This window comes from Salvelinus sp. IW2-2015, linkage group LG16 (assembly GCF_002910315.2).
Source record: "Salvelinus sp. IW2-2015 linkage group LG16, ASM291031v2, whole genome shotgun sequence".
Classification (NCBI taxonomy): domain Eukaryota; kingdom Metazoa; phylum Chordata; class Actinopteri; order Salmoniformes; family Salmonidae; genus Salvelinus; species Salvelinus sp. IW2-2015.
In genome coordinates this window covers 23,568,318-23,579,276 of record NC_036856.1, presented here as the reverse complement: position 1 = coordinate 23,579,276, position 10,959 = coordinate 23,568,318, and the positions used below count along the sequence as shown (strand labels likewise).

Genomic DNA, 10,959 nt, shown 5'->3' with positions numbered 1-10,959 from the left:
TGTTGTGGTGGTTTACCTGTCCACAACGCTGCCGTCCTCAAACGCCACACTGGGCGCCTCTGATCTCCCTGATGTTAGGTTTGATCAGACACGACCAGAGATGATTCGACCAGGCAGGTCATCATTCACCACGGATCTGGGCAAAGAACCTGAAATAGATGGATCAGTCAGCCAGCCAGCCAGTCAGCCAGCCAGTCAGATATGTATAGAGCATACCTGTGTTTTGCTGTAGGCCGTACAGTCTGTGGTCAAAGCTCTGGTTCAGATTCTTCTCCATCATCCTGGTAATCCAGGAGGGGAAGAGCTTTGCAGCAGCTTGTCCAATCGTGAAGTGCCCACCAGGTCACCTGGCAGGCCCCTGCCCCCACCCTGCTGACCACCCATGCCCCCTTCCGTGTGCTGAGGTACACCTGTAGACCAGGAGAGGAAGGGTTAATGATCTTTGTCAGAGTGGCCTAGTTTCATTATACACCGACAATATTTTACTTTATCTAAACAATGTATCTCAATACCTCTCAAACGCTTTGAAGATCATAGTCAAATTCAGCACCATCAAGTTACAAAATAAATCTAACCAAATCTGTCCTACTGCCTCTCAAGACCCCGATGGAGGACTCCATCTATACTTATGGAATCCCAATAGTTTTCCATTTCAATATTTAGGAATAAATATATTCCTTCCATAGATAAAACCATTTCTAGAAACTTCAACAGAACACTCAAGTCAATACGACCTCGGTAGATAGACTAACATCCGAGTGCGTTAATTGCCACTGATGAATTTCTGTACAGTGCCTTCAGAAAGTATTACCACCCTTGACTTTTTCCACATTTGTGTTTTACAGCCTGAATTAAAATGTATTAAATTGAGGGGTTGTCACTGGCCTACACACAATACCCCATAATGCCAAAGTGGAAATTCTAATTAAATAAAAATGAAAAGCTGAAATGTCCTGAGTCAATAAATATTCAATCTCTTTGTTATGGCAAGCTTAAATAAGTTCAGGAGTAAAAGTTGCTTAACAAGTCACACTGCTATCCGAGCAGCAAACCGATCGCTGCAGCTGTACATAGTCCATCTGTAAACTACCCACCCAATTTACCTACCTCACCCCCCATACTGCTTTTATTTATTTACTTTTCTGCTCTTTTGCACACCATATCTCTTCTTGCACATGATCATCTGATGATTTATCACTCTAGTGTTAATCTGCTAAATTGTAATTATTCGATTTATTGCCTACCTCATGCCTTTTGCACACATTGTATATAGATTCTCTTTTTTTTTCTACCATGTTATTGACTTGTTTATTGTTTACTCCATGTGTAACTCTGTGTTGTCTGTTCACACTGCTATGCTTTATCTTGGCAGGTCGCAGTTGCAAATGAGAACTTGTTCTCAACTAGCCTACCTGGTTAAATAAAGGTGAAAAAAATATATATAAAAATAAAAAAAACATAAGTTGCATGAACTCACTGTGTGTGCAATAATAGTGTTTAACATGATTTTTGAATGACTAACTTATCTTTGTACCCCACACATACCAATAATTGTAAGGTCCCTCAGTCGAGCAGTGAATTTCAACCACAGATTCAATCACAAAGACCAGAGGTTTTCCAATGCCTCGCAACGTTCTTGACCCTAACCAGTCAGGCTTCAAGACGGTTCACTCAACCAAGACTGTTCTTCTCTGTCACACAGAGGCTCTACGCAATGCCAAAGCTGACTCTCCTCTGTTCTCATCCTCCAAGATCTATCCGCTGCTTTTGACACCATGAACTATTAGATCCTCCTCTCCACCCTCTCAGGGCTGTGCACACTCTTGGATTGCATCCTACCTAGCAGGTCGCTCCTACCAGGTGACGTGAGAGGATCTACGTGTGTGTGTGTGTGTGTGTGTGTTCACCTTGTCCACAACGCTGCCGTCCTCAAACGCCACACTGGAGCCTCTGATCTCCCTGATGTTAGGTTTGATCAGAACACGACCAGAGATGATTCGACCAGGCAGGTCATCATTCACCACCGGGATCTGGGCAAATGTGTGTGTGTGTGTGTGTTCACCTTGTCCACAACGCTGCCGTCCTCAAACGCCACACTGGAGCCTCTGATCTCCCTGATGTTAGGTTTGATCAGAACACGACCAGAGATGATTCGACCAGGCAGGTCATCATTCACCACCGGGATCTGGGCAAAGAACCTGAAATAGATGGATCAGTCAGCCAGCCAGCCAGTCAGCCAGCCAGTCAGATATGTATAGAGCATACCTGTGTTTTGGCTGTAGGCCGTACAGTCTGTGGTCAAAGCTCTGGTTCAGATTCTTCTCCATCATCCTGGTAATCCAGGAGGGGAAGAGCTTCTGCAGCAGCTTGTCCAATCGTGAAGTGCCCACCAGGTCACCTGGCAGGCCCCCTGCCCCCACCCTGCTGACCACCCATGCCCCCTTCCGTGTGCTGAGGTACACCTGTAGACCAGGAGAGGAAGGGTTAATGATCTTTGTCAGAGGTGGCCTAGTTTCATTATACACCGACAATATTTTACTTTATCTAAACAATGTATCTCAATACCTCTCAAACGCTTTGAAGATCATAGTCAAATTCAGCACCATCAAGTTACAAAATAAATCTAACCAAATCTGTCCTACTGCCTCTCAAGACCCCGATGGAGGACTCCATCTATACTTATGGAATCCCAATAGTTTTCCATTTCAATATTTAGGAATAAATATATTTCCTTCCATAGATAAAACCATTTCTAGAAACTTCAACAGAACACTCAAGTCAATACGACCTCGGTAGATAGACTAACATCCGAGTTGCGTTAATTGCCACTGATGAATTTCTGTACAGTGCCTTCAGAAAGTATTCACACCCCTTGACTTTTTCCACATTTTGTTGTGTTACAGCCTGAATTTAAAATGTATTAAATTGAGGGGTTGTCACTGGCCTACACACAATACCCCATAATGTCAAAGTGGAAATTCTAATTAAATAAAAATGAAAAGCTGAAATGTCCTGAGTCAATAAATATTCAATCTCTTTGTTATGGCAAGCTTAAATAAGTTCAGGAGTAAAAAGTTGCTTAACAAGTCACACTGCTATCCGAGCAGCTAACCGATCGCTGCAGCTGTACATAGTCCATCTGTAAACTACCCACCCAATTTACCTACCTCACCCCCCATACTGCTTTTATTTATTTACTTTTCTGCTCTTTTGCACACCAGTATCTCTTCTTGCACATGATCATCTGATGATTTATCACTCTAGTGTTAATCTGCTAAATTGTAATTATTCGATTTATTGCCTACCTCATGCCTTTTGCACACATTGTATATAGATTCTCTTTTTTTTTCTACCATGTTATTGACTTGTTTATTGTTTACTCCATGTGTAACTCTGTGTTGTCTGTTCACACTGCTATGCTTTATCTTGGCCAGGTCGCAGTTGCAAATGAGAACTTGTTCTCAACTAGCCTACCTGGTTAAATAAAGGTGAAAAAAAATATATATAAAAAATAAAAAAACATAAGTTGCATGAACTCACTGTGTGTGCAATAATAGTGTTTAACATGATTTTTGAATGACTAACTTATCTTTGTACCCCACACATACCAATAATTGTAAGGTCCCTCAGTCGAGCAGTGAATTTCAACCACAGATTCAATCACAAAGACCAGAGGTTTTCCAATGCCTCGCAACGTTCTTGACCCTAACCAGTCAGGCTTCAAGACGGTTCACTCAACCAAGACTGTTCTTCTCTGTCACACAGAGGCTCTACGCAATGCCAAAGCTGACTCTCCTCTGTTCTCATCCTCCAAGATCTATCCGCTGCCTTTGACACCATGAACTATTAGATCCTCCTCTCCACCCTCTCAGGGCTGTGCACACTCTTGGATTGCATCCTACCTAGCAGGTCGCTCCTACCAGGTGACGTGGAGAGGATCTACGTCTGCACCACATACACTCACTACTGGTGTCCTCCGGGGCTCGGTTCTAGGCCCTCTCCTCTTCTCTCTACACACCAAGTCACTCGGCTCCGTCATGGTATCTCCTATCATTGCTATGTGGATGACACTTAACTACTTTTTCCTTCCCCCCTTCTGGCACCCAGGTGTTAACACGCATATCTCCGTGGCTGGCAGATATCTCAACTTGGATGTCGGCCCACCACCTCATCCTCAACAAGACTGAACTGCTCTTCCTCCCAGCAAAGGCCCTCCTACTCAAAGATCTCTCCATCATGGTTGAAAACTCCACATTGTCGCCCTTCCATAGTGCAAAGAATCCTGGTGTGACCCTATTGTTCTCTGCAAACATCAAAAGCAATGACCCGCTCCTGCAGGTTCATTCTCTACAATATCCGTAGAGTACAACCTTTCCTCACACAGGAAGCGGTGCAGGTCCTAATCCAGACACTTGTACTCTTCCGTCTGAAATACTGCAGCTCGCTGTTGGCTGGGCTCCCTGCTTGTGCCATCAAACCCCTGTAACTTATCCAGAACGCAGCAGCCCGCCTGGTTTTCAACCTTCCCAAGTTCTATCATGTCACCCCGCTCCTCTGCACATTCCACTGGCTTACAGTTGAAGCTTGCATCCACTACAAGACCATGGAGCTCACCTATGGAACAGCAAGAGGGGAAGGTTGCTCTAACCCTACACCCCAACCCGAGCACTCCGTTCTGCCACCTCTGGTCTCTTGGCTCTCCCATCCCTACGGGAGGGCAGCTTCCGCTCAGCCCAGTCCAAGCTCTACTCTGTCCTGGCACCCCAAATGGTGGAACCAGCCTCCCCCTGAAGCTAGAACAGCAGAGTCCCTACCCATCTTCCAAAACCTTACCTCTTCAAAAAGTATGCTAAATAATCCTCCTCCTCACCTCGACCCCTTCTAGCTCTGACTCTACTGACAGCCACATTATTGAGGAAAAATGTACTTTCTATGCCTGTGATATGTGGTTGTCCCACCTAGCCGTCTTAAGATGAATGCACTAACTGTAAGTCACTCTGGATAAGAGTGTCTGCTAAATGACTAAATTGTAAATGTAAAATGCAAAGAAACCGCACAGGGATTTCACCAGGAGGCCAATGTTGAATTTAAAACAGTTTAAATGGCTGTGATAGGAGAAAACAACATTGTTACTCCACAATACTAACCTAATTGACAGAATTTAAAGGAAGCCTGTACAAAATAAAAATATTCCAAAACATGCATCCTGTTTGCAACAAGGCACTAAAGTAATAATGCAAAACATGTGGCAAGGCAATTCACTTTTTGTCCTGAATACAAGTGTTATGTTTGGGGCAAATCCAATGCTAAGTACCATTCTCCATATTTTCAAGCATAGTGGTGGCTGCATCATGTTATGGGTATGCTTGTAATAGTTAAGGACTGGGGAGTTTTTCAGGATGAAGCAGAAATGCAATGGAGCTAAGCAGAGTCAAAATTCTAGAGAAAAACCTAGTTCGGTCTGCTTTCCACACAACCCTGGGAGATGAATTCACCTTTCAGCACAACAATAACCTAAAACACAAGGCCAAATATACACTGGAGTTGCTTACCAAGAAAACAGTGAAGGTTCCTAAATTGCAGAGTTACAGCTTTGACTTAAATCTACTTGAAAATCTATGTCAAGACCTGGAAATGGTTGTCTAGTAATGATCAACAATCAATTCGACAGAGCTTGAATAATGTTTTAAATAATAAATGTCACACAATCCAGGTGTGGAAAGCTCTTAAAGACTTAACCAGAAAGACATAGCTGTATTCGCCTCCAAAGGTGCTTCTACAAAGTATTGACTCAGGGATGTGAATACTTATGTAAATGAGATGTTCCTGTATTTCATTTTCAATAAATGTGCAGAGAGAAATTGTAAACATGGTTCCCTTTGTCATTATGGGGTATTGTGTGTAGATTGGTGAGAAAAAAACATTTAATCCATTTTGAATTTAGGCTGTAACACCCAAAAAATGTGGGATAAGTCAAGGGGCATGAATACTTTCTGATAGTACTCTTGTTCAAATGCTTCCCTTGTCTCCCCCTTCTAGCTATTGGGGGAAAAATCCATAGTGGGTTTCGATCCCGGGTTAAAATGAACAAACTTACAAAGAGGGAAAGACGTAGGAGGACTATCCGTACTAAACTTTAAATGTCTGTTAGCTTAGAAAGTGAATTAATGTCCAAATCGTAAAGATAAGACCCGTGCAATGTTGTGCGCATTTTTTCCAAAATAATGACACTTATTTGGAGTCTGTGGCTCAAGTGGTTTGAACGTTATTGAGGTTTGAAAGCGCGAATATCCGTTGACCTCAGCTAACAGGCTGAGGTAAAGACAGTTTCAAGTTGGATATTCGCGCTTTCAAACCTCAATAGCCTACAAACCACTTGAGCCACAGACTCCAAATAAGTGTCATTATGTTGGAAAAAATTGCGCACAACATTGCACAGGTCTTATTTTCACGATTTGGACATTAATTCACTTTCCTAAGCTAAGAACGTATAGAATTTTAATTATGAGATTTGTTGTTTGAATTTGGCGCCCTGCACTTTCATTGGCTGTTGTCATATCGATCCCGTTAACGGGATTGCAGCCATAAGAAGTTAAGTTAACAAATGTTCCAGCCTCGCAAAACTATCTTTCACATGGACACTGAAAAGATCCACAAATGGCTGTATGTGGTATGGATCAAGCGCAGGAGAGGTGTTCAAACAGAGGTGCTTAAAGGAAGGCGCACAGGTAGGCCTCATGAAAACAATGTTTCATATGCTCTTTTTAATCACAGTAATAGGCACAGATTTGTCAGTCAGAGTGAGCTTGATAAGGTGAAAGAATCCTTTTCATTGCATCACTTTCATATACTGTACATTAAGACAAATCCTTCTACGTTGAGTATTAGAACGCAGTTTACATAACCTGATAATGACTTGATATTTGAGTGCATTCACAACAAGCCACCTGCAGACAACGTACAAAATGCAATAGTGCATTTGAGGGTTGGATTTTCTGATGAATATAATTATTTGATGCACGGCCTACTATTTCTAAAAATAAATTCCTACGTCTTTTGTGAGTAAAATCCTTTTCCCAAAATTAATTTAGGTACATTTTTGTGAAGATGTATGAGGGTTGTGATATGGGTCATTTAATAGTAAAATCATTTAAGGGATCAATACATTTCTATATTGCTTCCCCAGTATCTGCATGAACCATCAGGCCAAGTGTTTTTGGTTGACCCTGCTGGACAGAAAGAGAAGGAGGAATCGGAACACGCTAGATTCAAATTCAGGTCTTAGTTATTCCATTGTACTGGATCTAATACATATTAGCATTTTACATACATTCATAGATGTATTCATTTTTTATGACATACTGTGAAAAACTCTTGGCTGCTGGCTCTGTCACTTTCAGACATGCGCAGAGCAGACTGAAAGGGGAAGGGTAGCTCTTGACTTGAACCACAGGGGTTCTCTGTAAAGAGAGTAATCCACAGACACACACCCCTTGACCTGTATGTATTCTCTCCTGATTGGCTCTGTGGTGCACAGTCTGGTAGTCTGACTAAAGTGCCAGAGGTATGAGGAGAGACATCCTCCTTTGTATTTATGGGAACAAATATTTCCTAACACTTTGGATCCTATTCTTGGATAGTTAGAAGACAAAATGCATCAATGAAAAAAAAAAAAAAAAACATACTATTTACTGTCCATGAGTAACCTCAACCTTGTGTGTCTGTGGGTGTTTTGGCCAATAAAGTGCCAACTCAATTCTACCAGTGACGAGTCACTCATGCCCCTATGAACGGGGACACAGGGCAATAGTTTTTCATCTAAACCAGCCCTTTTTTACTGGAGTACACTAACCCCTAATTGGGGCTCTTTTCTTGACACACAGTAGCAGTTTACCAGATAAGAATTCAAGAAGATCAAAAAGTAGATTGTTGTAAGGGTGTATTACGTCCTGTGTTGGCCACATTGTCATATCTATTCTGGATTCTGAGTGGTAAAATCATAGCTGAAAAATGCCTCTATGTATGTGTACACATTTTTCCCCAAAACAGAACTGCCAAAGGGGGTGGAGTTGCAATCTACTGCAGAGACAGCCTGCAGAGTTCTGTCATGCTATCCAGTTCTGTGCCCAAACAGTTTGAGCTTCTACTTTTAAAAATCCACCTTTCCAGAAATAAGTCTCTCACTGTTCCCACTTGATACAGACCCCCCTCAGCCCCCAGCGGCACCCTGGACACCATATGTGAATTAATTGCCCCCCATTTATCTTCAGAGTTTGTACTGTTAGGTGACCTAAACTTGGATATGCTTAACACCCCGGCCGTCCTACAATCTAAGCTAGATGCCCTCAAGCTCACCCAAATTATCATGGAACCTACCAGGTACAACTCCAAATCCATAAACTCAGGCACCCTCATAGACCAACCTGTCATCTAAATACACGTCTGCTGTCTTCAACCAGGATCTCAGCGATCACTGCCTCATTGTCTGCGTCCGTAATGGGTCCACAGTCAAACGACCACCCCTCATCATAGTCAAACTCTCCCTAAAACACTTCAGCGAGCAGGCCTTTCTAAATCGACCTGGCCCGGGTATCCTGGAAAGATATTGACCATTCCGTCAGTAGAGGATGCCTGGTTATTCTTTAAAAGTGCTTTCCTCACCATCTTAAATAAGCATGCCGTGTTCAAAATGTTTAGATATAGCCCTTGGTTCACTCCAGACCTTACTGCCCTTGACCAGCACAAAAGACATCCTGTGGTGTACTGCATTAGCATTGAATAGCCCCCGCGATATGCAACCTTTCAGGGAAGTTACGAACTTATCGGCAGACTCAACAGCCTTGGTTTCTCAAATGACTGCCTCGCCTGGTTCACCAACTTCTGGCAGTCTCTATGGGGGTGCCAAAGGGTTCAATTCTCGGGTTGACTCTTTTCTCTGTATACATCAATGACGTCGCTCTTGCGGCTGGTGATTCTCTGATCCACTTCTACGCAGACAACACCATTCTGTATACTTAGTTTACTTCAAGTAAAACTAAATGCATGCTCTTCAACTGATTGCTGCCTGCACCTGCCCGCCAGCCTAGCATCACTACTCTGGACGGTTCTGACCTAGAATATGTGGACAACTACAAATACCTAGGTGTCTGGTTGGACTGTAAACTCTCCTTCCAGACTCATATTAACCATCTCCAATCTGAAAGTAAATCTAGAATCTGCTTCCTATTTCGCAACAAAGCCTCCTTCACTTATGCTGCCAAACATACCCTTGTAAAACTGACTATCCTACCAATCCTCGACATCGGCGATGTCATTTACAAAATAGCCTCCAACACTCTACTCAGCAAATTGGATGCAGTCTATCACAGTGCCATCCGTTTCGTCACCAAAGCCCCATATACTACCCACCACTGCGACCTGTATGCTCTCGTTGGCTGGCCCTCGCTTCATATTCGTCGCCAAACCCACTGGCTCCAGGTCATCTATAAGTCTTTGCTAAGTAAAGCCCCGCCTTAACTCAGCTCACTGGTCACCATAGCAGCACCCACCCGTAGCACTCGCTCCAGCAGGTATATTTCACTGGTCACCCCCAAAACCAATTCCTCCTTTGGCCGCTTTTCCTTCCAGTTCTCTGCTGCCAATGACTGGAACAAATTGCAAAACTCACTGAAGCTGGAGACTCATATCTCCCTCACTAGCTTTAAGCATCAGCTATCAGATCATTGCACCTGTACATAGCCCATCTGTAAATAGCCCATCCAACTACCTCATCCCCATATTGTTATTTATTTTATATATTTTTCTGCTCCTTTGCACTCCAGTAGCTCTACTTGTACATTCATCTGCTGCACATCTATCACGCCAGTGTTTATTTGCAAAATTGTAATTATTATTTCGCCACTACGGCCTATTTACTGCCTTACCTCCCTAATCTTACCTCATTTGCACACACTGTATATAGACTTTTCTATTGTGTTATTGACTGTACGTTTGCTTATTCCATGTGTAACTCTGTGTTGTTGTTTGTGTCACACTGCTTTGCTTTATTTTGGCCAGGTCACAGTTGTAAATGAGAACTTGTTCTCAACTGGCTTACCTGGATGAATAAAGGTGAAATAAAAAATAAAAAAATACTGTATGTGGGAATGTCTTCTGTCCGTCCTACATGTAGTGTTGGTACATGGAATATTCCTGAACTGCATATATCATAAATTGCTATTGCAAATAGAAGTATTGTGTTCCACAACTGACATTTTCAGATATTACTTTGACAAACACACTTTGGTGCTTACAATTCATTCTCTATTGTCATAGATTTGGTGGGCACTGTCATCTGTGATCTTTGTGATATGACTTTGTTTAAGCACGTACTGATGAAACTGTCACTTCATATTTTTTTCTTAAAGTCTACAAACACTCTACATTTATTCACTCTGTGATAGGGTTGGATCCTATATGCTACTTTTATTATTGTCCTGTAAATGGTTCAGTGCCTATAATTTAAGCTGTGTGTGTGTGTGTATATATATATATATATATATATATATAAATAATGGGGCATAAAGGAAATGACCTCTACTACTAAATTATAGTGATAAGGAAAACAGCATACAAATGTGGCTTGTGTATTCATTTGCCTATTACTAATCAGAATTCCATTATGTTTACATAAAAAAGAGAATACTTCAAAATGAGAAGATACTGCCATGGAAAAGATGACTGGATGGACATAAAGTGGAATGGAGGGGAAATAACTCACACCATGCAGCAGGACACCTTCAGCTGCAGGGTCTTTGTAATGCAGGTTTGATAGTTATATTTTCAATAATGAATGGTTAGCTGTTATGTGACAATTAGGTCAAAAACTGTATTTTATTTTTTGGTGTAGATGGCCAAGGAAGTTGCACAGAACTTCCCCAACATCCCCTCCCAAATTGATATGGAACCTTCAAAAACACA

The 10,959-nt window shown here is 42.1% G+C and overlaps 1 protein-coding gene across 3 annotated transcripts in view; it reads right to left on the bottom strand.

Moving 5' to 3' along the window:
* The window catches only part of LOC111975729 (flavin-containing monooxygenase 5), a 35,278-nt gene that overhangs the window by 1,190 nt on the left and 23,129 nt on the right, over nt 1-10,959 (bottom strand). For 2 of the 3 annotated variants that reach the window (XM_070447616.1, XM_070447615.1), the window contains exons 6-7: nt 2,266-2,462; nt 1,922-2,198 (exon numbers count right to left, since the gene is read on the bottom strand). In XM_070447616.1, the coding sequence (XP_070303717.1) occupies nt 2,018-2,198; nt 2,266-2,462 (378 nt within the window). In that variant the 3' untranslated portion in view covers nt 1,922-2,017. Of the gene's footprint in view, nt 1-1,921; nt 2,199-2,265; nt 2,463-10,959 lie in introns of those variants that run through there. The other variant, XM_070447617.1, reaches the window with a different exon arrangement.